Source organism: Pezoporus wallicus, unplaced genomic scaffold, assembly GCF_028554395.1.
Source record: "Pezoporus wallicus isolate ANWC-B61680 ecotype Strahan unplaced genomic scaffold, APGP_CSIRO_Pwel_v1 contig_8557, whole genome shotgun sequence".
NCBI lineage: Eukaryota > Metazoa > Chordata > Aves > Psittaciformes > Psittacidae > Pezoporus > Pezoporus wallicus.
The window spans coordinates 431,824-458,291 of record NW_026640202.1 but is presented as its reverse complement, the minus strand read 5'-3'; the positions used below and the strand labels follow the sequence as shown (position 1 = coordinate 458,291).

The following is a 26,468-nucleotide window of genomic DNA, read 5'->3' as shown; positions in this document are numbered from 1 at the left end:
ATTTATCTGAAAACAAAACAAAACGTGGCACTGTAAGCCCAGGCTCACAAGAGAGCAGATTTAAGCTTTCAGGGAGCAGTAAGGGCAGGTGAGCCAGGAACAGAATGTGACAACAAAGCTGGCAGGCAGTGACCTCGTTCTGACGGTGCCCAAACAAAAAAGCAGAGTGGGGCCAGCAACGGCAAGCAGGGTCAGAGCGACCCCAGGTTTCCAGAGGAGTCCATAGTGACAAGCAGGCTGAAGGTGAGGCTGGCAAGTCAAGTCAGTGGGTCAGGATCAGTAAGGGACGTAGACAGGCATAGGCATACCAGGCAGTGCTGCCCAGGCCAGGGCCCAGCCTCGAAGAGAGCTTCAAGTGAAGGGGAAGAGGCCACCCAGGCGACAAATCACAGCTCCTCATCACACTTCTGTTTTCACTGCAGCCCCATCCCAGGCTACATGAATGCCCTGAACCGGAGCTGGCCTTGCCCACAGGCAACTGAGCACCCAGGGAGAAGAGAACGGGGCTGCATGGTATCAGGGCACACTCACAGCCTTGACATGAGATCCTGCATGGACTGCTTCAGCTCCTCCCGCATGTCTGCTCTTCTCTAAAGCCAGAACACACCAAGCACTCCAGTGACAGGAAACAGTTTGCCACCACAGCATATAATGAGAGGCTGGCATTTGGGCCCTATTTCGAAGTCTAGAACAAGGACGCAGTTCCAGCTTCAGTTCTGTTTTGGGTTTGTTGTTTTTTTCTTTTTTGGTTGTAGGAAGGGAAAAACAGGAGGAATTGAAGTTTTAGATTCCCAGAGCAGAAGATCAACTCAAGGCACAGAAGATAGCAGTGTGACTACATGATGCAGCTATGCTACCATCTATTCAGTTCATATTTTGCCAACGTGTTTTTTTCAGCATTACAAATGGAACAAGCTTATCAAAGACTGCAAGGTGACAGCTGCAAACAAAACTCTCGGTTTCTCAGCAGTATTTCTCAATCCTTGCACTACAAATAGTTCTGCAACAACAACTGTGATTTCAAATGATGGTAACAGAATGTTCAATGTCTCAAGGACAGGAGTTAACACTTTTAAGGAGTTTTTTCGTTTCTTTTGCATTATTTTTACCTGCCCCTAAGGTGGTGAAAATAACACAGGTTTTAGTCTCTGATACAACAGTTGATCAAGGCAGTGTCTTCTGCTAGCTGTAGCAATCAGATCACACAGAACCTGACACCAGCTGCTAAAGGTGTGGTTTTTTTTACTTGAGAGGTGTTTTACAACTAAATTATCCAGGCTTTAAAACGTGTGTTTTCTATTGACCAGATTCTCATCTGCAATGAAGGTTTGTACTCTCACTGACTCATCTGGGGATGCTCAGTACCCTGTGCAGCAATAGATTAGTACAGGGCCTAAAGGATACAGAGGCAGACATGTGGAACCCATACATTAGCTGTCAATGTCCCAAGTAACACCACCACCACGAGGTTTGGCTTGGCACTCTGTGGGTTTAACAAGTTTGGAAGGCACTCTCGTCAGAACAGGACAATCCAGGGTAGGACATCGCATTTTCCGTGAAGCAACTTCCCCCCCGTGAGAGCCCCAAATGCCTCGTTCTGGCCTGCCAAGGGCTAGGGCTGCAGAGCGGTTTTGCAGGCCTAAACGTGGGGCTGGCACCACGGTCCCCGACTGCCTGCAGACCCCTCAGCCAGCCGCAGCTGCCCCACAGCCCCACAGCCCCTCACCCGCGGCCACGGCCACACGCGGGACAGCCCTGACAGGGCTACCCCCCAGGAACCCCTGCTGACGGGGGCCGGGCGGGCCTCGCCTCGCCTCGCGTTGCCGGGCAACTGCTTCCTCGCCTCGCCGGGGACCGGCAGCCGTCCTACTCTCACCCGCGGTCGGCAGCGCGCTCCCATTGGCTGCCCCCGCGCGGCGCTCAGCTCCCATTGAGCGCCCGCCGCCTCTGCCGCGTCCCCATTGGCGCGCCGCCCTCTGGCCACGCCGCGTCACTTTCTCACACCATTTCCCCCGCCTTCTCCGCGAGCTGCCGGCCGGCCGGAAGGCGGGACCTGCGCGGCTGCAGTGGTGATTGGCGGGCGGAGCTGCCGCTCAGGGGCCGGTGCGGCGGGGCTATTTAAAAGGCGCCGCACGCCGGCGCCCGGCGCGGTCTCCCGTGCGTGAGAACGGGGAAGAGTGCGGCGCAGCGAGTGACACCGGTAGCCATCGCCTGTATCAGGTGAGTGCGGCTCGGGCTGCGGGAGTCCTGCGGTTCTGCGGCGGCCTTTCCATCTCTCCTCGGCCGCGGGGCGAGGAGGGAGCGGAGCCGCCCGCGGGCTGGGGCTGGGTTGGTATAGCTGGGAGCAGCGTTCTCAGTGGATGCAAGCGCGTTTGAAGTGCCTGCAGTGCGGCAAAAAGGGGGGAAAGATAAAAAAAAGAGTGAAAAAAAGAGAAACGGAGGCGTGCCTGGGTGTCTCTCCACGCGTGTGTCTCTCTTAAAGCGGGTGCCAGTACACCCACCGCGTCGCGCGCTGCTCGGAGCATGGCGGAGCATCGTCCGGGGCAGTGCGGCGTGGGGCGCTCCCCGCCTGGGGCAGCCGTCTGAGCCATGCTCCAGCCGAAAAGAGTCGCGTCCCGGTGCCCCGGGTGCTGCCCCCGGGGGAAGCCTCTCCATCCTGAGTGAGCCGTGGCGGGCGGCTGCTGCGGGACTTGACGGGCTCTGCCCGCACCTCGCTGGTCGGGAAGCCGCTGAAAGCATCGACACTCTCGGCGTGTCACCTTACCGTCTCTCAGTGTCGCGACAGAGCGACAAGCCGGAGAAGGCTGGGTGGGCGTATCCCCCTTCCCAGCCTCCCCCTCATGCCACAGGTAGCGGGATGCCGTCGCCTTCTTCCATGATGGCGCTTGTAGCCCGGTGCAGGCACCCCGGCACACACCCGGGCGCGGCCGCAGTCCAAGAGGGTGCACACGGCGAGGTATGGGGGGATGTTTCACGGCAGAATTCAAGGCACGGTCCCCGCAGTTTGGGGTGTTCCGCCTTTGGCCGGTCTCCCCGCAGCTTCCCCCGGTCCTGTCGGGTTGAGCAGTGTCCGGTACCGTGGCGAGTGCCCTCGACACGGGTGGAGGCAGCCACCTCCCGCGGCGTTGAGCGAGGTCTTCGAGCGCCCGGTGCGGCGGGGTGGCTGCCTGATGTAGCTGCTGAGGCTGCCGGGTCATCGGGGGGTGACATATGAAGGGGGGCTGAAGTGTCCCGCAAGTATCCCTGCTGCCACCCGAGAGGTCGGTGTGTCCGCCAGCTCCCCCTGAGCCGGGAGCTGCTCAGGGAAGCCGCTGAACCCGTAGCAGTGTTGTCCGTGGTGAAAGGCTGCAGGCTCAGTTCTTAACTTCCAGCCAAGTGTTCTGCAGGAGTGAAGGACTTCAGCGAGAGCTGATAAAGTCAAATTATTGTCAGAATATTCACAATTGTATAAATATTCTCAAATATATTAATATATGTACCAGTGCATATTCTTAAATATGCAGTAGTTGACACAATAAAAAATATACAAAAATACACAAAGACAATGTAAGGCACCAGTTGTGGTGAGATAACAGATTTCTGGCAACGCTAGCAGAAAGTGGTGGCTCCTTTATGCTGCTCGTTCATTCCCTACAGAATCCTGAGGGGACACAAGACAAAGCATTCTTAAGTGTCTATATGAAAACCTCTGGCATTCTCAGTCTGTTAAAAGAAATTGTACTTTTGAGAAAGCTTTTCTTTTCAGTCAAAACTGAGTTATGGGATGTTGTTTGCTGGTTGACCAAGAGGACAAAAGGCTGTTTGTTTTGCATTAAGTAAACAATTTTTTTTCCTGTAATGACTAACTGGCTTAAGCTGTCCCGTTTCCTTCAGTGACCAGAACAACTTAATAAAGCCATGATTCTTCTTGTAGTACAGCTGGTAGCCCTATGACAGATGCTATCTGAGGTATGTTTGGTGACCTTGATATTAGCTGAGCCACAAAAAGGAGCCTCCCTTTAGCTGTCTTCTGCAGAAAGCTTTCTGATGAAAAAGGCCAAGTCCTTATGTGCTGCATGAGTTGGCTTTGTGTGTAACTTAAAGAAAATTGAGCCTCTTAAGATTCTCTGCAGCCTCTTAACTCGTGGCTTTCTGGCTCCTGGGGCAAAAATATGCTCAGCTTTGGGGTCAAGGCTTGTCCTTGGGATGGCTGCCAGACACTGTGGTGAGCCAGCAAGAATGTAAATTTCCTTTTTGACCCCTGACCCTTTTTGAAGAAAGTGAGGTACATTGCGCCAGAAAGAGCTGGACCCCAGGGCCATTTCTGCAGCTGGTACCTTGGGATCTTACTGTTGGTATTGTGTCTGCACTTGTACCGGGAGCTGGAAAGCATCCTCCTCCTCTGCAGTGCCTGTGGTGAAATGATGCTCGTGGAGCAAATTTTGGACCACAGTGCTGCTCTGCGTCCCCATAAGATGCATGTGACTTGCTCATTGTGCTGCTGAAGAGGGGACCTGAGCTTGTCCCACAGCTCCTGGGGAGTCTCTGGACCATCATGCTCCCTTCTCTGCCTGTGGCTTTAGGAAAGCTGTGATGGCCACTCCATTTCTAACAGTGTAAACCCGTTGCTATGCCGTAACAAATCAGTAATCCTGCTCACCAGCTTCCTGGAGGCGGAAACATACAATGGTTTGGGTAGGAAGGAACCTTAAAGATCATCCAGTTCCAACCACCCTAGCATGGGCAGAGACACCTTCTGCTAGACAAGGTTGCTCAAAGCCCCTTGAAGCCTGTCCTTGAACACTGCCACAGATGGGGCAGCCACAACTTCTGTGGGCAGCCTATGCCAGCATCTGAACATACTTGCAGTGAAGAACTTCTTCCTAATGTCTAATCTAAATCTGCCCTTTGCCAGTTTAAAGCCATTCCCCCTTGTCCTATGACTACATAGCCTTGCCAAAAGTCCTCTCCCACATTTAGTAGCCCCTTTAGGCACCGGAAGCTGCACTAAGGTCTATCCAGAGCCTTCTCTTCTCCAGGCTGAACAACCCAACTTTCTCTCCTGTCTCCATAGCAGAGTTTCTCCAGCGCTCTAATCATTTTCGTGGACTCCTCTGGACTCGCTTCAGCAATTACACGTCCCTCTTGTATCCCCTCCGAGCGGAACACAGTGCTGCAGGTGAGGTCTCGGCAGAGCAGAGGTGGAGAGTCACCTCCCGTGACCTGCTGGCCTCCTTCTGATGCAGCCCGGCACACAGCTGTCTGGGCTGCAGGAGGTGCCGGCGCTCCCAGCGCCTCAAGGGGCCCCTCAGAGCTGGAGGCAGGCCGGCTAGCGCCGCCGTCCCGACACAGGAGCGGGGCGATCTTCCCGCGCCTGCGCACTTAGCGCCTGCCCGATCCGCATGCGCGGCCCGTCGTGCCGGCACCCGGCGATGGGATTCCGCACCGTGTAAGGGCCGTGGCGGCGGCGGTGTGAGGCGGGGGTGGATGGTTGGCCGTTTGGCGCTGCGCTGCGGTGGAAGTGGGGGCTGCGGGTGCGACGGGGCGTGACCCCCCACGCCACTTCGGTGGTTCTTGGCCGTGTCCTAGGCCGGGTCACCGGTAACCTTGAGCCGTTTGCGGGGCCGCGGCCGGGGGGGGGTTGCCCGCCGCCCTCAGCAAGGCCGCGGCTTTGCGCTCAGATGAGGGGCTTCTTGACAAGGGTGGGTTGAGGGGAAGGAGGTCGCGGTCGGGCACGGGATGTGGCGAGTAGACAGGAAAGCATGAGGTCGGGTGGCAGCGGGGTGAACGCCAAACGGCTTGTTTCGCTTCACATCGCGACGGTGAGCTGTGCCCTCAGCGGCGCTTCAGTCGGCCGCTTTAAATAGCGTTTTCCTCCCGTTCACAGGCTGCAAATGAAAGGTTTAGGTACCTTATAGGTATAGTTGAGTTTGCTGGAGGCAATTGAAATGGTGAACCACAGGCTCGGACTTCAGTTTCATAAGAACATACCTGTAACAGAAAACACTTGAAGTTTTCCTGATGCTTGTCTTAATATGCATCCTGTAAAGTCGGCATTCCTGCAGGACTAGACTTTATTCCTGTCCTGGGTTAACCACAGCTGTCAGCTAAGTACCACTCAGCTTCTCAGTGGGAGAAGGGGAGGAGAACTGGGAAAAAAAAAGTAAAACCTGTGGGTTGAGATAAGAACAGTTTAGTAATTAAAGGCAATATAATACTACTGCTAGTGATAATAATAATGAAAAGGGAAATAAGAAAAAAACAAAACAAGAAGAAAACCGTAATAAGCACAAGTGATGCACAGTACCCTCAACAGCTCACTACCCACTGACCAATACCCAGCCCAACCTGAGCAGTGATCAGTCCCTTGGGGGTAACCCTCCCCAGTTCATGTACTGGGCATGCTGTGGTATGGAATACCCCTTTGGCTAGTCTGGATCAGGTGTCCTGTCTCTGCTCTCTCAGCTTCTTGTGCCCCTCCTCACTGGCAGAGCATGAGACTGAAAAGTCCTTTATCAGGGTAAGCACTACTGACTTTGGTGTGTTACCAGCATTACTTCTCAGACTAAAACCAAAACACAGCACTGCGCGAGCTATTAGGAAGAAAATTATCTCAGCCAAAATCAGGATAGTTCCTTTAAACAGCTCGCTAAGGCTTTATGGAAGAAGTTGGGTCAGTTTGATGTTACTTGCAGCTGGGCATGAAGGGGACAAGTGCTCTGTAAGGAAATGAGCAAAACTGCAGAAAGGTGGTGCACAGCTGTATAATGGGGATAGGGCTAAAATAACAGGATGTAAAATATCCTCGAGTGTAGTGACAATAAATTTACAGGGTTAAAATAAGAAAACTAGGTCTATCAGGAGGAATCCCTTTGTATTCATTTTGGTATGTGAAATGCTTCTCAAGGCCTGGTGTTGGTAGTTCCAGTGTTCTGGAATACCAAAACAGTATGCTTAAAAAAAAACCCAAAACCCAACCCAACCAGAAATAAAGAAAAAAGAACAAACATCAGAAAAGTGCCTGCAAAAAAAAATTATCCCATGTTTCTAGCTTGGTTGTGTAAAATTGAGACTTGCGTATAAGCAGAAATACAATAATGGAACATTAATATGAACTAATTTCTCAAACAACACTTGTTAAGCACATGGTTTGCTTTGGTGAAATAACTTGGGCTTAACCTTCATCTGTTCATCTCCAGGGCTGAAATCTGTGTTTTTACTTAAAACTACTTCTTAATATAAAAATGTTGCAGAGCTTCTAGTGATGTTTACAGTACACTCAGACCAAATTCTTCCCAGGGGGCAGAGGCTCGCCTTTTGCAAATAACTGACCTTGCAGAATACCTGAAATATAACTTCTTCTACAAGTCTGCAGAAAGTGAAAGTAGGTCTCTCAAAATGCATGTGAATAAATCAGCCTTTTTTTTTTTTTTTTTTTTTGTATGTGTGTGTGTGTGCATGTGTGGTTTTTTGTTTGTTTTTTTTTCTTTAAAGATCTACCACGATGCCTGGGTCTCTTCCGGTGAATGCTGAATACCGTTGGCCCAAAGATGTGGGAATTGTTGCACTGGAGATATATTTCCCCTCTCAGTACGTTGACCAGACAGAGCTGGAGAAGTATGATGGTGTGGATGCTGGGAAGTACACCATTGGGCTGGGCCAGTCAAGAATGGGGTTCTGCTCCGACCGGGAGGATATCAATTCTCTCTGTCTGACTGTGGTTCAGAAGCTGATGGAGAGGAACAGCCTTTCCTATGATTGTATTGGGAGATTGGAGGTTGGAACAGAGACGATAATTGATAAATCAAAATCTGTGAAGACTGTCCTGATGCAGCTCTTTGAAGAATCTGGTAATACAGATGTAGAAGGCATTGACACCACCAATGCATGCTATGGAGGCACTGCTGCTCTTTTTAATGCCATTAATTGGATCGAGTCCAGTTCTTGGGATGGTAAGTTCAGGGTATTTTCTTGGGAAAGTTATGTCATCCTCTGGCTTTGGGTAGTCTGCCTCATAACGACAGTGTTCATGTTTAACCATGTAAAACCCAGAGGTTAAACTGTTTTTCCCTTCTGACGTCTTACTCTTAAATGCACTGGACTTTAAGTTCAACTCCAGTGGGAAAAAAAAAATGATGACATGGTTAGTAATCACTGGTCTTTTCCAGTAAATTTCTGTGGCTGCTAAGTAATTGAAATGTGGGGGGAAAGGTCAAGATGGAAGAGCCCCTTAAGTAGTGGGGTCATCTCCTCTGTGACCAACATCTGGAAATTGCAGATGGGTGTTAAAATATGCTTGATTCTTGGCTATTTCTCATTATTTGTGTGTGGTTTTCACAGGACGCTATGCACTTGTTGTTGCTGGAGACATAGCTGTGTATGCCACTGGAAATGCCAGGCCAACAGGTGGAGCTGGTGCTGTTGCTATGCTGGTTGGTCCAAATGCTCCATTAATTTTTGAGAGAGGTTAGTCCTGTGGAAAGAAACAAATACTGTTTATCCAGATAACTGGATCTGTTTGGAAGCCTGTTTCTTGTGCTTTGCTTGAGGGCTGGATTAACTCTCACCATGTCAGAAATTGTGCTGTCAGCTCTCACTCTGGGCTAACTTGGGCAAGTCCCGTTATAAGATGCATCAAGGAGCAACTAGAGATGCTCATGTCTGTTTATTTCCTCGGGGATTCTACAATAAAGTTGTCAAAGAGTGGGCCTGAAGTGCTATGAAAACCTGCTTAATGGGGGCCAGATATTGCTTGTTTCCCCAAATGTGTTAAGTGATAGATTCAAGTTGACTCAAAGCAGCTGAATAATTTTTGTCAATTTCTGTCCATTAGGGTTGCGTGGAACCCATATGCAACATGCATATGACTTCTATAAGCCAGATATGGTCTCTGAATATCCTGTAGTTGATGGCAAACTCTCTATACAGTGCTACCTCAGTGCATTAGATCGCTGCTATACTGTTTATCGCAACAAAATCCACGCCCAGTGGCAAAAAGGTACGCAGTCTGACCTGGTGATATTGCAAGATCTGGCAATTATTGGAATGTGTCTCTGTGCTGGCAGTGTACTTTCAGAGTTTTAGCATTCGGTATGAAGACTAGTTCCCATCTTGGTTTTGCATGTTCTGAGGCGTTTCAAATGTTTTGTCTCTCCCATAAGAAATGTTTTACATCTGTTCTGGTATGGCTGAGTACCTGATAGTAAGCAGCAGTCTCTATAAAGCTTATCTTGGTGTAATGTGTAATACCGTGCTTAAAAAAGCGTGTTATTTCCACTCCTTCACATAATATGCTCTTAAGATACTGGGGTTAATATTTAAATGTTACGTAACTATACTGATTTTTTTTTTTTTTTTTAACCTCACATGTTTAGTAATTGCTTTACTCATATTAAGGGCCAGTGAAGATTAGCTAATTAAATGAAGTAGACTGTTACATCAAAATGCTGAAAAGGAATAGGGAGATTTTGTTAAGCTTATAGCTTTTTCTTCTAGGAGGTCAAATGCTGGTGCAAAAGATCAGTAGGAAACTAACCTGTAAATAGAAGTAGCAGCAGTGTTTTAAATGATCTTGACAGGCATAGTTAGTCTTACTGTAGTGTCTTGTATGGTGATGTGATACAATCACTAGTACCTTGCCACCCTTGTATTTTATTTTCATAGTTGAACTAAGTGCTAAACATAAGTTGTAACACAACATTTCTGCCACTTCCAGAGGGGATAGGCAGACGTTTCACCTTGAATGACTTTGGATTCATGATCTTTCATTCTCCCTACTGTAAACTGGTCCAGAAATCTGTGGCTAGACTCTTGCTGAATGACTTTCTCAGTGACCAGAACCCAGAAACAGCAGATGGTATTTTCAGTGGGTTGGAGGCTTTCAGGTGAGAATGGCTACTATCTTCCTTATTCATATGATCTTAACTTGTTACACCTCCAGTGTTTGTCTTTACTTTCTGTATTTAGTAAAAGTAATTTAGTAACTGTTTATGAATGTCTTTTTTTTTTTAATAGGGATGTAAAACTTGAGGATACATATTTTGACAGAGATGTGGAAAAAGCTTTCATGAAAGCCAGTGCAGAGCTCTTCAATCAGAAAACCAAAGCTTCGTTACTTGTGTCCAATCAGAATGGAAATATGTACACCCCTTCAGTCTATGGTTGCCTTGCCTCTCTTCTAGCCCAGTAAGCATAAAATAATGGGAAAAAGTCATAGCTTTTTATATGTAAGGTTATAAAAGGTCTTTGTTTCAGAAAGCCTTTTGTAAACGTACCATCTAGCAAACCTTTTCCTACTAGATGGCCTTAAGCAGAAAGCCTGAAGTTAAAAAAACGATTGTGCATGCACAGTTGGGTTCAGGTGACAAGCAGATTCAAAAGTTATTTGTCAGAAGCTGATCTGAAACAGCTGCTTACTTCCTGCTGAAGAAGGATCTTATTTATGAGGTGGTATGTTTTCCCAGCCTCAACCTTCCCTATCCTGCCCCTCTCCAAAAAAAGGCCTCACTGCAGTGGCAGAGAGTATCAGAATGCCTTCTCTGTTTCACTTATAATAAGCAAAGCCAAATTAAATTAGGGGCTTAGGAGGGGGTTGTTTGGTTGTTGTTTAGGGGGTTTATTTTGTTTGTTTTTTTGTTTTTTTTTCAGTGGCAGACTTTTACAAAATCATGTTAAGTTTAAGCTAAGCAATTCCTCTTGGATCCTTTTTTTGTTATTCTGACTTTGCCTTCCAAGATATGATCGTTCATTTTAGGCTTTAGGTCACTTAAGAAGGAAAACTGCCTTCTGGATAATAATATTCTGGGCATTTCCTTGCTCTGTTTTGCTTAGGCAGCTTTGGAAGTCATCACATAACAGCCACGCCTGATGCTGTTTAAAAGTCATTTAAGCACATAGCATGCAAAATGTGTATTGTAGTCAGTATAACTCACTGGCTGCTTCTGCTGAGCTAGCTGCAGTTCCTAGTTACTTAAATTTGGCACTTTGGCTTAATTCTCACTCTATATAACTGTTGCTTGGTTTGCAGGTACTCCCCAGAGCAGCTTGCAGGACAGAGAATCAGTGTGTTTTCATATGGCTCTGGGTTTGCTGCTACGCTGTATTCCATCAGAGTTACGCAGGATGCCACTCCTGGTGAGTGAAAGGAAGAAATGTTAATTAACTCCCTTGCACAGCTCCCAGCTAAATGCCTCATGACACTACTCACCAGAATAAGTAAACCTGCAGAGCAGTGCTTAATGACAGTAATGCTAAATTGAAGATGTTCCAACTCCTGGGAATGTTTTACATGTCTCGTTGGGCAAATAAGTAATATTCTTCAAATTCCATTGCTGTTTTGATGGAATAATTTGGAATATTTTCAATATTCAATTTTCAGTATTCAATACAGCAGGTTTAGCTGCTGTAATGCAAAACATTTTGAATGAGATTGAAATGTTAACATGCTAACACACAGATCTTGGCACTGGTGCGACCTTACATGATGGTTCTGTATTGTAGGCTCTGCACTGGACAAAATTACTGCCAGTCTGTCTGATCTCAAAACAAGACTTGACTCAAGAAAATGTATTGCACCGGATGTCTTTGCTGAAAATATGAAGATCAGACAGGAAACGCATCATTTGGGTAAGAGCTTCATAAGTATAAATTGTTTGTAGTTTCACAGCAAAATTCTCATCACTTAGTTCACTTGACTTTCAACTGTTAGGGTGTAGAATAAAGGAAATGTCCAACTTTTTTCTACTTCTGACAGCTCATGTTCATTGGTCCAGTGAGGCTGACATGAAAATGTAGATTTGTTTTTTTCTGTCTTACTGTGTCCAAACTTCAAAGCCCTGTGCTGTGTAAAACTGTTATCAGGAACCAATTAACAGTGTATTCCTGGCTTTGTTACAGCCAACTATATTCCACAGTGCTCGGTGGAAGATCTCTTTGAGGGAACTTGGTACCTTGTGCGTGTGGATGAAAAGCACAGGAGAACATACGCACGGCGCCCGCTCATGGGTGATGGACCGCTGGAGGCAGGTGTTGAAGTTGTCCACCCAGGCGTTGTTCATGAGGTGAACGCTCGGCACTCTTTTAAAAGTTGAAGCTAAATGGTGGAACGGTTTGTGTGTTTGTCATAGCATGTGCATGTATGTTAAAGGAAGAAGTGGCTTCACAAGGTATATTAAGTACTTAGCTAATCTATATGAGTAAAAGAAGTAAAAAAAAAAAATTGAACATGGGATTTTAAAATGTACATTTCATCATAACAAGAATGAAACTGCACAAGAATGAAACAAGAACAAAGTGGCTTTTCATGTTACCGGTTTGCATGAAGCATGACCAATTCAGTTGACTTAAAACAAAGCTGTCCAGTGCAGCATGAATGTTGTTGAGATTTGGACTAGCCATGAAGTATGGATGTCTGTGAACTAGAAAACTGTATTTAATGTTTTTTTTCCCTTCTTCTTAGCACATCCCAAGCCCTGCTAAGAAAGTGCCAAGAATCCCTGCAACAACAGAATCTGAAGGCGTTACTGTTGCCATTTCCAATGGGGAGCATTAAGATACCTCTGTGAGGTGGGGAATGAAGCAAGGTGTGAGAGTAGGGTAACAGAGGGAGAGGATTGCAGTAGTGCTCAAGTTTCAGTGCACAGTAGTACTTCATTGGAGAATGGAAAACTGTTAAAGCTCCTTGAAAAGCTTTGTCATAATATGGTATGCTGATGTTTATGGTATTTTCAAGACACTAAATTCATGAATATACTGGGGATGGAGGGACTTGCCAGGGGCTGTGTGGATTCATTAACATGTCCATTTTTATTTTTCTTTTCAATTGCTGAGTAGTACCTGTAGTCCATTACAAGGTGTTTGTACACAGAAAAAATCTTTTGCTTGCTCTTTCCATTCAAAATGACTTGAAACCTACACTGTTAACTTCTACTGTTAACGTCTACTTCAAACCTCCACTATTAACTTCTACTGTTAACTTCTACTTTTAACCTATACTGTTAACTTCAAGTGTGTGGCAAGCTAGTCCAGGCTTATCATGTTTGGATTCTCAGTGCCTTGACAGTAAGCTGTCTTCAGAATACTGTGCTTCTCTTTCTCTATACCACCCTCCTCTTTTCTGCCAGTCTGCATCCCATCACCCCATTGCTTTGGGAAATACAACCAAGTAGCACTCATTGCTGAAGAAGAATCTCTCTTCCCTGTCAGAATGACTGGATCAAGAATGGCTAGACTGACAGGTGGTTTTCTTCCAAGAAACTTTGTGACCTGCTGTCTTAGTTACTGTGGGATTCCTCTGAACACCCGTAATGTGTATTTTGTGCCAGCTTTATAAATCACAGCAGCGTGGGTGGAAAGAGAAAGAGGAGGGATAGGGATTTTTTTCTTCCAAAGATATGGGTTCATTGATGTGGCATCTTTCAGGATTGTCTAGTAGATCCCATTTGGAGTAATTGTACAGTTCTGGTTTCCTCAACATAAGAAGGACATGGAGCTGTTGGAGTAAGTCCGGAGGAGGATAATAAGGGGCTTGGAGCATCTCCCATATGAATACAGGCTGACAAAATTGGGACTGTTCAGCCTGGAAAAGAGAAGGCTGTGTGGAGACCTCATAGCAGCTTCCCAGTATCTGAAGGGGGCCTACAAGGTTGCCAGAGAAGGACTCTTAATCAGGGACAGTAGGGATAGTACAAGGGGTAATGGGTTCAAACCCACGAGAAGTGCAGGTTAGATGTAAGGAAGTTCTTTACTGTGAGGGTGGTGAGGCACTGGGACAGGTTGGCGAAAGAAGTTGTGAGTGCTCCATCCTTGTCTGTGTTCAAGGCCAGGTTGGACAGTCTTGGGCAACATGGTCCAGGGTGAGGCATCCCCACCCATGGAAGGGGGATTGGAACTGGATGATCTTAAGGTCCTTTCCAACCCAAACCATTCCATGATTCCATGGTTCTATAATTATCTAAGGCAGCAGAATTTTCATATAGTACTTCCAGATATTACTGAGCTGTTTTAATTGGCAGACGAAGAAAGGGAGAAACGTCACTGGCCTCTCACTAGTCTTTATATAACACATTTCTGAAAGACTGTTTCTGACTTTGAATTTGGCTTTGTACCTTGAAATCCTTCTGACTAATGGTGATACTGTAGGAGTAGGGTCTTTTTTTTTTTTTTCTCCTTTCTTGTTTTTTTCCCAATATGCAAGCTAAAAGCTATCAGTTTTGCAACAGGTAGATATACCATACTAATGGGGATTCCATTCTGGTAGATTTTTAAAGTCCAGATTGGAAATTAACTATGACATGAGCCTTGTAAGCTTGTAATATATACATATTTAAATTGAGCTAATGTACAGAATGAAATTTTGTTGGATTTATTTCTTTGCTAATTCTACAAAGCTGCATTATCTAATATAAAGTAGCAAAAAATTACATGTCTGTTAAGTTACAATTTTTTTGTGTGTGTAATAAAGTGTTTGTATTATCTGTCACTCACTAGGATTTGATAACTTGCTGTATTTGTACAGTCAAGCCTTGGTAAAGTAGTTGTTTATTATAAATTTATGGATACTAATCTGTTTGTTCTGCTGAAAATGATGGAGCAGTGATGCATGATGATAGTGTTTGCAAGTACTTTGGTTTAGGTTGCCCTCGTGAAACTTAATCTTGGCACCAGGAAAACAAATTGCCATGGAACAAAGTCCATTGCTGGCAGTGGACAAGCCAGGAAATGAGCTACTGGCATAAAGTTATCACAGGGGCCTCGTGGTTTGTGAGGCTGATCCTTTATTAAAATAAAGTTTGAGATATTTGAAACCTGTTGGAGTAGTGCTGACTCATTGGATTTTCAGGATGAATTTTTGTTTTCTTTAACAGGAAAAAAAGAGGAGACTGTGCCTGTGAAAACCTGAAGTTGTGGGTTCACCAGCTGTGTGGACCTTCTGGATCTTTCTGCTTAGTAGCATTCCATTACAAAAATGGAAAGGGTTGCTTAGGCTGGTGGGAAAACATTATTGTAGGGCTGTGTTTCAACATAACTTAATGCTTTCAGAGGAAAATGGTTTGTATAGAGGAATTCATTCACAGCTTATGAAATACAATTCATCTTTATTACTGTCCTATGAAAGATGGTGTTGTTTTACCCCCTCAGAAAAATCTGTGAAACGGTGTTGATTCTTGCTTTGTACTTACCTGATCCTCACTGAACCTCTGTTTACCAGGGGTGGCTTTTCAGTCATTTTGTGGCTCATTTACATTAATTAGCCCTTTTAAAGTCAACTTATCATCTCATCAGTTCCCCATAACAGATGAGACATCCTGCCCTTAAATTTGAAAGCACCAGCTGTACCTCTAAGCCTTGTATTAGTTTACTTTCCTTAACTAAAGTAGGACGGGCCCTGCCTCTTAGCTTGGGTATGTCAGTTGTGCCTGTTTGGAGAAGGGTAGCTACTGTGCGCTCTTCCAACGTTTGCATTGGAGCTCATCATGTTGAGGATAAAAATATAAAATAAACGATTAAAGCTGAAAATCAGAGTATCTACACCTTGGTGATGCTTGGAAAAATTGGAGTTGTCAGGCTAGCCAACTTTTAACTTGCAGTGGTCAGAATCAGCTGTTGCTGCCAAAGTATTAATTGCAGGAGTTGGTACAGCTTGTAATGCTCAATCTATAAGCAGATTTTGTTATTGGTTGCGTTCAGCTTACTGATACTTAGAGCTATAGCAAGAGTTTAAAACTACGTGAGTTTTGGAGTACAGTTAAATCTTTCTTTATTGGAGTGCAGCTGGAGTCCAAGCTGCTGGAATCATCCAAGTAATGGAAGGTGGTAGCCCAACCAGTTCTGCAATAGGAATTGTGACCACACATGTAGGGTTCAAGCAGCATATCCTAATTTGCCTTTTGCAATTGTGACAAATTTGGAATGGTGGTCATCAACACCACTGCTGTTTTTTTTAAATACAATTTTAAAGCCCATAGAGCTCTGTTATACAATTACACATGTTTAATTTGCTGAGAAGTTTTAAAGAATTTACAGTTGTTTAGTTTATAGTCTGGTTTCTGCTTAAGTTTAGTTTTCTGCAAAAAACTGTTCTGGTTTGTAGTGGTACAGTTGTGTCAAGCTGAGGCACAACTTTTCAAGATCTTAGCTGTAACATGCCTGTAGTATGTTAAATGCAGTACTGTTTGACCTTTGCTAAAAGGTCTCTTCAACTAATGATCTCTTACCTGTTCCACTTGCTAGGGTTCTTGTACTGGCTATACCAAGTCTCTGGAGCAAGGGGCAAACAAATGAGAGCTCTGTATTTGAGCACTTCACTGTGAGTGGAGAAATGCAGAGGAGATCAGGCATTCTTGGTTTATTCAAAAGTTACAAAAAAATGTGATGCCAGAGCTTGTTAATAAAACCCTTTGTTAAATATGCCAATTATAAAGCCTGCAGTGCAGTTTATAAAATAGAACACAGCTTGGATGCGTTCATCCTGCTGTAAGAATGGATTCCTCCCCTCAGGTCTTGTTCTTTGGGGTCTGAATGGGACATGATAGGAACACATTCGAGTGCCCTTTTCTTCTGAACTTTGTGCAGAACGATTCTGTAGACCCCTGTTACTGAGCTGCGTGCATCTCTTCCCCGGTTGTTTTGAATGTGCTCTTCTGTGATTCCCAGATCTTCAAGAATATTTTTGACTTCAATATCTTCCTCTTTGAGTGCACTGATGTCTGATAAGTACCTCGGATCCAGTTTAAAGGGCTGTAAAGGTCTGGGGTACTGTATCCCTTGCATCCATTCACTGTTCATGATAAGTTTGACGGAGTATCGTTTGGTTGGTACTGGCTGAAGGACTCCTTTTATCAGTTTCTGGCAAGTTTCTGAGAGGCAGGAAGGCAAACTGTATGTCCCTTCAAGAATGCACTTTTTCAGTTTGGCCACTGTATCTGCCCGAAATGGCATAATACCCGTTGTCATGAAGTATAACAGGATTCCCAGTGCCCAGATGTCTACATAAATGCCAACATAGTTTTCATCTCGGAAGAGTTCAGGGGCAGCGTAAGGAGGAGAGCCACAAAAAGTATTTAAAGTTTCATCTCTTTTACTTACTGTGCTGAATCCAAAGTCTCCCACCTTAACGCAGGTGTTACTCGTGTAGAAGACATTTTCTGCTTTTAAGTCCCGGTGAATGATATTATTCTCATGCTGCAGAACAGGGGGAAGATTTGGTATTAGCTTGTTCATGGGAAAGTTCTCAATGAAATTGAAAAGTTAAAGTATTTAAAGAAAATTAATTCTCTACTGATACAAAACCAATAGGGTAGGTAGAAAAGATGGGAAGAAGGATGCTGGGGTTTTTAATGATAGCTTTCTCAACTTGTTAACTAGTATCAAGTATTTTCATGAAGCAGATCTCTGGCATCATGGCTAATCCTGAAAGACCAGGTATCTTCATGTGCAAAATCTGTAATTTTTTTCAGGGTTCAGAACCCTTGCTTTAGCAATTACTACATTTCTGTAATGATGCAACTAACAAAAATAATTGCAATTTTGTATATATTGCAAGCTTCTGGACTTACAAAGTGAAAGTGTTTACCAAGTGATTGTAATCACAGATAAAGTAAGAAGGACACTACAGTTCTGTTGCATGATCTAATGTCCTGTAAGGAACTGGTGGTGGCAGGAGGAAAGGACCATGCACTTGCGCCTTGTGGTATTTCTTGTTGCAAGAAATACCCTCATGACACCAAGTTCAGTAGCATCTTCTACTTTTAGAATCTAAAGTAAATACATACACTGTAACTTGTACATTATTTCCCTTGGAAATGCCAGAAATAGCCAAGGACTCAAACTGAATTTTCTCTGCTTAGTGGTGATATATACCTGTCTTCATTAAGTAAGGGTTTAGCTGCATGTTTGAACCAGCAAGAACAATTGATGTGTCTGAGCAGTCTGCCCCACCTTTGGAAGTAACAAAGTGTCTGAAGGCAATAAGGAAAACCTTCAGCATCCTAAGTTTTTTAAACTGCTATCAATGATGTCAGAGATCTTCCATCCTCACTGTGGACTGGCAGCACTGAGATGGGATTTAAGTAGCCTGGATTTTGTGGCTTAGCAAAATTTAAATATTTTGTAGAAGTCTGGGTGTACAAGTGAAGAGGTTGGCCAGCTAGGTAGGTTTGGGCTTGCTTAATGCTAAGAAATAGATGTCATCTTAAAATGTAAGTTCCAGTAGCTGCAGAGTACCTGTCCTATGGAAAAGGAGTAGGAGCTAATCCAGCACTTACAGGAGATTTTATAATTTTGTCAGAATATGTAAAGATGCAGACTGTTTATACATGAACAGCTTGTGCTGTAGTTTCTAGAAGCCTGACTGGGGAACACCCTTGCTTTTGAATTTGCTTGAGGCTGTGGCAGACTACAAACCACTGGGGGGCACCCTGAGGCAAGTTTTAATGCACACCACTTTTATTTCTCAGTCCTGCAGAAAAGCTTTCCCTTGGATTTATGCTGTTGCTTGAAGTAGCTATAGTTACTACACAAAGTTCAGAGGAGATGGTACTGAAGTAGTTTATTGCTTCTATTATGCCTTTACAAGATGATTTGGGCTCTACATAAATAGCATCATACTAAACCCAGATACTGAAGGGTAGGCAAGGGGGAGTGACTTGCTGGGTGTTAATTTCATATATCTGTGCCAAAGCAAGGACTGGGAATCAACTGTTTTAAGTGCCAGTCTCCCACATTCATTAATAAGCAAGTTAGACTTTGCAACACCTGACAAACCTCTTCTGTGGAACACTTCTAGCAGAAGAGTCACTGATCCTATGTTTTGAAATAGCTGGAGGGAGGAAATGAAGATGTGTTAGCTGGCCCCTGCACTAACTTAAAGCAGACAACAGAATACTGTTGCTAAAGGGATGGTTCCACCCACCAGGTGAATCGCAGGTCAGACTCCTCTCTAAAGCTGTCAACAGAGAGCAGTCACTGGAGGTGCATGTGAAAGCTCTCTCTGATACCTTTAAGACATCTCTTTTTCTGTAGCTGTTTGCTGTTCAGAAACACCAGCCTGAAATCTTGGTAAGAGTAAACCTATTAGTTGAAAACCAAAAAAATACATCCACAAAATCTGCTACTGCAGTGACAGGCAACAAATCTGTAGGAGATCAACTTACCATGTGCTTCACAGCAGACACAATCTGGGAGAAGATTATCTTACATTCCGTTTCTAGCAGCTTGCCTTCTGTACTGATTTTAGTGAAGAGCTCCCCACCTCCTGCATACTCCATCACCAGGTGCAGTTTTGAGAGCGTCTCCACAACTTCATACAGTCTGATGATATTTGGGTGGTGCAGTTTTTCCATGCTGGATATCTCACGAGACAGCAAGCGTTGAGTCTTCCGGTCTAATTTCGTCTTGTCCAAAATCTTTATTGCGACTTTCTCTGAAAAGAAGAATGTTTTTCCATGTTTTTAATGCAACAGGTACAGATGCTAATTCCATCTACTCACAACAATCCTTGGCTACAGAAATGCAATGAAATTCCACCACTGATCAGTATAAACTAAGCTGCAGAGGCCTACTAAGCCCTGCAGACTTTCACACACACACATGCCCTTGTCTATGTCATCCTACCCACTGCTGAGGCAGCTGAAGTCTGGTAGTGTATTGCAAGGGATGATCAAATCATTTGCTGCCTTAGTATGCTCCGCTGCTGTCAGGCTAGTATGTGACTGATGGCCACAATTGCATCATCTGCTTTTGGTGTCTAATGCTGGTAGAGAAGGTCCACGCTTTTGTTGTGAGCTCTTCAGATGAGCCAGGCCTGAGCCTGGTAGTTCCAGACTAATGGAGGTGTCAAATTTAGGTGCTTTGTTTCAGAGCAGACAGACAAACTTGGGTGAAATTTTGCGTCTCTGGCAATAACCTGCAGGTTAATCATGGAGAGGTGTTTTTAAGTTGGTGTGACTTACAGAACTTTTCCCTAATTTTTTATCCTGTATCTTCCTTCCTGAATTCTCAGTTACCAAAGTCAGTGTTGTAGAGGTTTGTCTTTCTCAGGATAGCAGTGTCAATTTTTCCAACAGGTTCATGTATGAGTAGTTCTTGGTACTGTACAGAATACAGGAAAAGTACATTTTTTATGTCTGTATGCCACAATGGGCCATGAATCCACATCACACACAGATTCTGAGGAAGGGAAAGAACACAGTGAGGTAGCATAAGTTCCAGGGATCCTGTAAGACAGCAAATCTAGCTGTCTTATGCTGTCCTGGTAATACAAAGCTGCTGTTAAGTTCTACATGTTTCTGTAGCCTATCCACAGTGAAGCCAAGGGCCACAAACCAGATACAAGTTTTCTGCTGCACCATATCATCAGGGTAGCTCAGAGCAGAATGAAAAGATCAATTGCAACTGCCCTCATGTTTCCGTTTTAACTGGTAGGTTATGGCTTTTTTTCTACACTCTACTGAATGCATCTGGTATGTGAAGGATTAGCCTGTTTAAAATAGGTTTACAGTGGCTTTGTATAACTTGTCAGGAAAGCAAAATTAAATTGGATCATGGCAGTAAAAACAACTGTTTATTCCTGGGAAAAAGGTTTTTCCCCAAGAATATCTTAGTTAAACATTCACAGATATCTTAACAATTAATCATTTCCATAAAATCTTTCAGGAAAACACACACTTCACCTTGGTATCTAGTACATAGCAGTAAATGAAAAAAAAAAAAGTATTGTTTACTTCCTGCTGTAAGAGTTAGAGGGCTATCACATTTGTACATGTGTTCTGGTATAAAAGCATTCAAAATATTTTTTACTAAATATTATAAAGTTATTTAACTCAAGTTTAGTATTTCATTGCTATCTAAAGGAAGTGTTAAGGATACATATGCATATATATCTGTACAGATCAAGAAAACTCCATGTTTGGGGTATTTACCTTTCGTAGTAACGTACATGTATAAATTGATCTCCCTACTAAAGTGCAGATTTCCAAGCAAATGTGATTCTTGTGAAAGGTGATGAGTTGTCCCTTGATGTGCCTATTGTCAGCAGGGAGCCTTGTGCTGAGACTGGGCAGTCTTCCCCACTCTGCTTCTCTCTGACCTGCTCCCACACTTTCTTGTGAGCCCCTTAGGAAACCAGGTATGTACTCTTGCGTGGTGCTGGTGGTGAACTGGGAGGAAATGCAGCTATTGAACAGTAACCACACATGACACTGATCCTGGCAGAGCTCTGATTGATGACCTAGGGGTGAAAGACTAAAACCCTTGTCACATTGGTAGCATATTGATCACCTAAACCAAGAGGAAAGGGCATTCTTAGGTAACACTTGCACAACTAAATCCTGAGATACTACAAGGATAACAGTTCTTACAATCTTAAGTATGTAATTGCATCATTACATCTTAATTTATAGAAGTTGGGGGCATTTAGGCTTTAAAAAAAAAATATAATCTTTTAGGTTAAATTCCTTCTCTTTCCTTTCTCTGGAATGTACTACTCCTCCTGGTCAGTTTTCTTTCAAGGCTTTAAAAGAGAAAGGAGGTAGAATAAAAAAGAAAGAAAACATCTAAACCAGAAGAGCCTGATGCTGTTCACACACAGGGACTGAGCTCCTTTAAATCTGCATCACTGCAATTGTATATGCATGGTATGCAACGAAAAAAGAAAACCAGCCCTTCCAAAAGGGTAAAAACCCCAACACCCTCCTTTTCTTTTTTTTAAACTCATTCCTGCTGCTTCAAAAAATACCCCTTGGTCTACAAACCCCAAATTACCCTTGCATGGCTGCAGCGCTGAACAGAAGGGCATTTTTAGCAGCAAGCATATTTACCAAAATACTAAAACTGAGTGGCAAGAGATTTTAATTGACTATATGCAGTATATGCCGAGGTTTGAAAAGAACTATCTGAAATATTAGGAGAAATCACTTCAGGAAGAAGTGGTGTGTGCTATGATGGCAAAAGGAAACAAAACACAAACAGAACCAAGTTAAAATTGCTTGGACAGCAAGAAAAAAAAAGAATAAGGAAACTAGATACCTGGATATAACTGCCTTTGCAACTGATGTTTCACATTAGAAACCCCATTAGATTGGGTTTTTACTAGCTGTAAATTTTGGATGCTCTTAATTGCATCTATTCAGCTGTGCTTTCACCCTACATTTGTCAGCTGGAAGGTATATAAAATGAAGGTTACACAGAGCTTCGTAACTGAACAGTCCTTACAAGCAACTCTTCAGGGCTCTGGAGAAAAACTCTGCCAAAATTCAGGTTAATAAAATGGGCAACGCTTCTGAATAACTCAATGCACATCATAGCACTGAAGATTTTCCTGTATCCTCTAAGCAACCAAGACAGCCCTTGTGAGAGAAACAAGGTTCTTCATCCCTTCAACCAGTATGATACTGCAGTTTTTTGTTTCTCCCTTTAGAAAACTTCTTCCCATTACCCAGCCGCGAGAGACCACAAGGGATACAGAACAGCACACACATGTAATTGTTACAAAAGCTCATCTTAGTAAAGGAAAATTGTTTCCTTTTTTCATATGTGGTAACATGGAAAAGACCATACTTAGAACTTAACACCATGACAGTAACTGAAGAGCTGAACAGTCCCCCACAATACTCCTTCCCCTATCACAGGGACTCAAAAAGCATTAATAACAAAGCCTTTGTGTTTGTGTAATAAGCAAAAAAACAAAAACAAAACCAACTTGTACTCATTAGCACTGTGCAGGAACATCACTTCATTAACAACACAACGGTGTGCATCCACTGGCAAAAAAGACTCCTCTTTGTGAGTGGTGTGGTTGTGCATGTGCATGCATGTGTGCATGTGTGCGCACACGTGTGCGTGTTCCTGTTCTCCTATCCACATAGTGTATGTTACGAGGACAGACTGAGTCAGAAGATGTTTATCTTGAATCCTTCCTTCCTCATGACAGTTGCAAACTTAGTATCAAGAAATTAACTCCTTGACCAGTGAACATTTTAACAAAAAAAGCTACTAGCAAACGTAAGAAAACATAATTTGAGACATTTCTGTTGAAAAAGAACTTTTAAAAAATTACTCATTTTATTTTGGTATTAGTTTATCCAAACTTACTGTATTCATTGAAGTTCAAAGTTTTTCAGTCAATCAGTTCTATTTAAATGTTAAAGCATCCTGTCTCCTAACTAAGTTTGACAGGTAAAAGGTCCACCCAGATTAAATTTATAACTTCATTAGCATTTCTCCTGTTCCCAGTACAAAAGGAGCATTTCCTCCAAGAGTAAACACAGTTTTCTCTGGAAGAAAAAAAACAGTCACAGAAGAGGAAATAACTCGCTGCGGGCCAAGCAGAACATAGATGCTTTGCTGAAACAAGCAAAACAAAAAATGCACGCCCTGTTAAAGCAGGCTTAGATTTGGAAAAAATAAATACCATTAGTTCCCCACTTTGATACCCAGTGCAGCAACTGCTGCACACGAGGGATGAATGTGAGCTTTCGCACATCTGCAGTGAGGGCTGAAAGAGGTGGTTAGAGAAAACAACAACAGGTAACAGTGCATGAAGGCTTTGGGGTGTATCTCATTCTCTTTCCTGTAAGATGATGGAGGGAAGGAAAAGTCTATGAGAAAAAAGATAGTAGAAAACAGAGATATGGGGAAACCCAGTCATCCCTGAGGGAAAACGAGAACAGTTTCTGTTATTGTCAGACAGTCAGAACCAGAAGAGAGACAGGAGAGATTAAGACAAGTTCTTAGTTATACCTGTAACTGAGGTGTCTCCTGCAGTTACCTTGCCTTTCATGTTCTTCCTAGAAGCAGTATATAGGATTCTTCTTTGTACTAAAAAAAATCATTGATAATTCAACACAAACCCTGGGTTGGCTGTACCAGAACTCATTTCCCTGCCCCTGCTCAGCTTACACCTATAGCCCTGTCCCAGCTTTTTACAGTATTGATCCACCTGCACATGAGCCAGCAAAGCAGACATAACATTTCTCACCAAGTTTACTGTGACCAAATAAAGGCTTTGTCCATACTAGTTAAAGTGGCAATAAAACAAAGGCAGCCTGGCTAACCCTGTCAGTGGGCAGGAGCACCCTTACCCAGGCTGCCCTTGAGGATTCACCACATACAGCCCTGCAGCCCATGAGCTGGGGCAGGGAGGAGGGCAGATGGGCAGGACAAGTTGTAGGAGGGCAAACACAACACGATGCTTCGAAGTGTGGAGTGTTTGAGGCATGGTATGGGATGTGTCAACTCTGAGAACTACAGAGATAAACTTTTGTTTAATAGTTGCCATCTAGAGAAAATGCTTATGGTTTCTTTAAAAGCTGATACAAATGCAAGCATTTACCTGTGACTGTACTTCAGAGGCACTTAACAACAACAAAACAAGAAACATAAGGTTCAGACAGCATCTTTCTTTCCAAAGAGGGCCATTTGTATACATTCAGAACAAGGGCATTAGAACACAGGTGACCCACACACCAGTGCCTACCTTTGACTAGGGAATGAATTCCAATCTTCACTTGTGAGAAACTGCCACTTCCTATTTCTCCTCTGACTCGATAGAAGCCAATTCTCTTTCCCAGGGTTAATTCTCTCACCACTTTTTCATTCTGGGACATGTCATGCATTAGTTTCTCAAATGGGGTCATCCTGTGCTCCCTGCCCTCTTCCTCTCCTCCATAGCACTCCGGGTGCCCATCGTCTTCTCCACTGTCCACACGATGCCACCTGGAATAGCAACGTTTTCCAAGACTTCCTCCATTCATATATCCTGTTGTCATAGTCTATAGGGTAGTCACTTCCCCATTTAAACAAGATGTTCCAATAAGGAGTTTAAATTAAATAATTCTGTATGAATATGCAGTCCCGCACATCATGAACACTGTGACAAACTTAGCAAAAAAAAAGCAGCTTACTGACAGTCCAAGGATTAGTTTGGAATCACTTCAGAAGCGAATCTGGCACATCAAAATATTGCAGTTCTGTTTGAAATCAAACATAAAACTGGAAGCTGTTTACATCCATCTCTCACTAATGGATTTAATACATGAGGATCTTAATCTACAAGATAAATGAAGCTTTGCAATTAAAACTGTAAACTTGGTGCAAGAAAGCAGCAAGTTGCTGCTACTATGCAGTACATTTGACACATGCAAGACATTTGACACAAATTTTCAGGCTTTAGATTGCTGCTCTGAAAACTAAATTTGATAGAAGTCAAACAAATAGCTGATAAACTGCCCTGAATAAATCCAGATGTTTCCAGTTCATTTTGAATAGTTGACTTTAACAGAATAGTTCTTGAGTCTGGTACCAGTCCAAAAGCTGAAAGCAGGGTTTGCCTTTGATTCATTCTTCAGCCTGTGAGCTTGTCAGAGTGCCTCGGAAATGTCACTGTGCCTTGAAACCTTGCTGTAAAAAGTTTGCTGCCCCTCTGTTTCCTTCCCATTGCAGGTTTAACAAAGCAACTGACCCTAAGAGATGACAAGAAAAGCATAATCTGTGCAGCAGGCAAAAGAAACGCTGCACCTCAGTATCCCGCAGTCACATGGCAGGACAATACAGGATTAAGTAACTGCAATGTCACATTAACCCTCCTTTATTTAGATGAGCTTTCTTTAACGCCTTGAGCCTTCTCAAAATTTTGCCAGATGCATGTTCCTCCTAAGCAGACAGATGAAAAAAGTCATTTAAACCTTTACGTAACAGCCCTTCACTATATGACAGCACATCACGCACTATTTCACCACTTTAACTCTGCTTGGCAGCACAAATGAAGTCCTTATTCTATATACACAAGCATTCACTTACCTTTAAAGCAGTACACCATTTTTTTCTTCTTCACCTTTCTTCCTTAACCTTAAAAACCAGGAGTTGATCAGCAACTGCAGATCACACAGCCGTGTGCCTGAGGGAGGTGAGCTGGACACAAAGGCAGTGCAGGTTATGGCAGTGCTCACCTTCCCTGCCCTCAGCCTGCAGCACTGGTGAATGCAGGAGACACCTCATTGCTGCTGCCCTGCATCGGATTGAGGGGGAGGGAATCAGACCAGTAACTCAGTGCCTGGAGCTTAGGGAAGGTAGACAGTCACCTAAGGTGCCACACTAAAAGGGGTCATGTGACACGGCCAGGAGGAGCTGCTCTCTAAACCCTGATCTGAGTGACCAAGAGGAGCAGAGGCCGAAGGCACCACGTAAGGGTAAAGAAAAGGCAAGTGGTAGTGATTTCATTATATGGGAACTGGGGTGGCACAGAAGCAATTGCTGCTTCTACAGAAAGGCCAAGGTGACAGACACAGCCTCCAGGAAGCTTCTCCTTGCTCCAAGATGCATGTAAGTGTTTTTGATAGTCACATCACCTCTTTGTGCTGTGGCCAAGCTGCCTATAGCTCTGCCTGGGGAAAGGCCCTCAGGACAGAAGGGTCCCCCCACTTCTCTGTCACTGCTCTGAGACAGGGATGCTTCTTACTGAGTGGCTGCAGACTTCATCTGACACAGTTTATAAC

The 26,468-nt window shown here is 44.0% G+C and overlaps 3 protein-coding genes across 5 annotated transcripts in view; 2 read left to right on the top strand and 1 right to left on the bottom strand.

Annotated features, from left to right (window-relative positions):
• SELENOP (selenoprotein P) overlaps positions 1 to 26,468 on the top strand; it is a 170,146-nt gene that overhangs the window by 84,300 nt on the left and 59,378 nt on the right. The window lies entirely within an intron of this gene.
• On the top strand, positions 2,136 to 13,369 carry HMGCS1 (3-hydroxy-3-methylglutaryl-CoA synthase 1). Of its 2 annotated transcripts, none has more exons than XM_057418049.1 (10): positions 2,136 to 2,220; positions 7,474 to 7,931; positions 8,320 to 8,445; positions 8,813 to 8,977; positions 9,695 to 9,863; positions 9,994 to 10,164; positions 11,006 to 11,112; positions 11,479 to 11,604; positions 11,875 to 12,038; positions 12,437 to 13,369. In XM_057418049.1, exons 2-10 carry the CDS (start codon positions 7,484 to 7,486, stop codon positions 12,527 to 12,529), a joined length of 1,569 nt encoding a protein of 522 aa, XP_057274032.1. In that variant the 5' UTR covers positions 2,136 to 2,220; positions 7,474 to 7,483; the 3' UTR covers positions 12,530 to 13,369. The 2 variants fall into 2 exon arrangements, with proteins under 2 accessions (XP_057274032.1, XP_057274031.1); XM_057418048.1 differs by lacking the exon at positions 2,136 to 2,220 and adding an exon at positions 5,319 to 5,428.
• NIM1K (NIM1 serine/threonine protein kinase) lies at positions 16,312 to 25,432 on the bottom strand. The gene is made up of 3 exons (XM_057418054.1): positions 24,452 to 25,432; positions 19,131 to 19,399; positions 16,312 to 17,160 (listed from the first exon to the last, which is right to left on the bottom strand). The coding sequence occupies exons 1-3, from the start codon at positions 24,741 to 24,743 to the stop codon at positions 16,414 to 16,416; spliced, it is 1,308 nt and encodes a 435-aa protein (XP_057274037.1). The 5' UTR covers positions 24,744 to 25,432; the 3' UTR covers positions 16,312 to 16,413.

Coding starts and splice junctions, on each gene's coding strand:
- HMGCS1 (XM_057418048.1), top strand. CDS start 5,382: ATGCGCGGCCCGTCGTGCCGGCACCCGGCGATGGGATTCCGCACCGT. Junction 8,978..9,694: donor CCACGCCCAGTGGCAAAAAG/GTACGCAGTCTG, acceptor TGCCACTTCCAG/AGGGGATAGGCAGACGTTTC. Junction 11,113..11,478: donor TACGCAGGATGCCACTCCTG/GTGAGTGAAAGG, acceptor TCTGTATTGTAG/GCTCTGCACTGGACAAAATT.
- NIM1K (XM_057418054.1), bottom strand. CDS start 24,743: ATGACAACAGGATATATGAATGGAGGAAGTCTTGGAAAACGTTGCTAT. Junction 19,400..24,451: donor AATTCATTCCCTAGTCAAAG/GTAGGCACTGGT, acceptor TCTTCTTTTCAG/AGAAAGTCGCAATAAAGATT. Junction 17,161..19,130: donor TGTCTGCTGTGAAGCACATG/GTAAGTTGATCT, acceptor CCTGTTCTGCAG/CATGAGAATAATATCATTCA.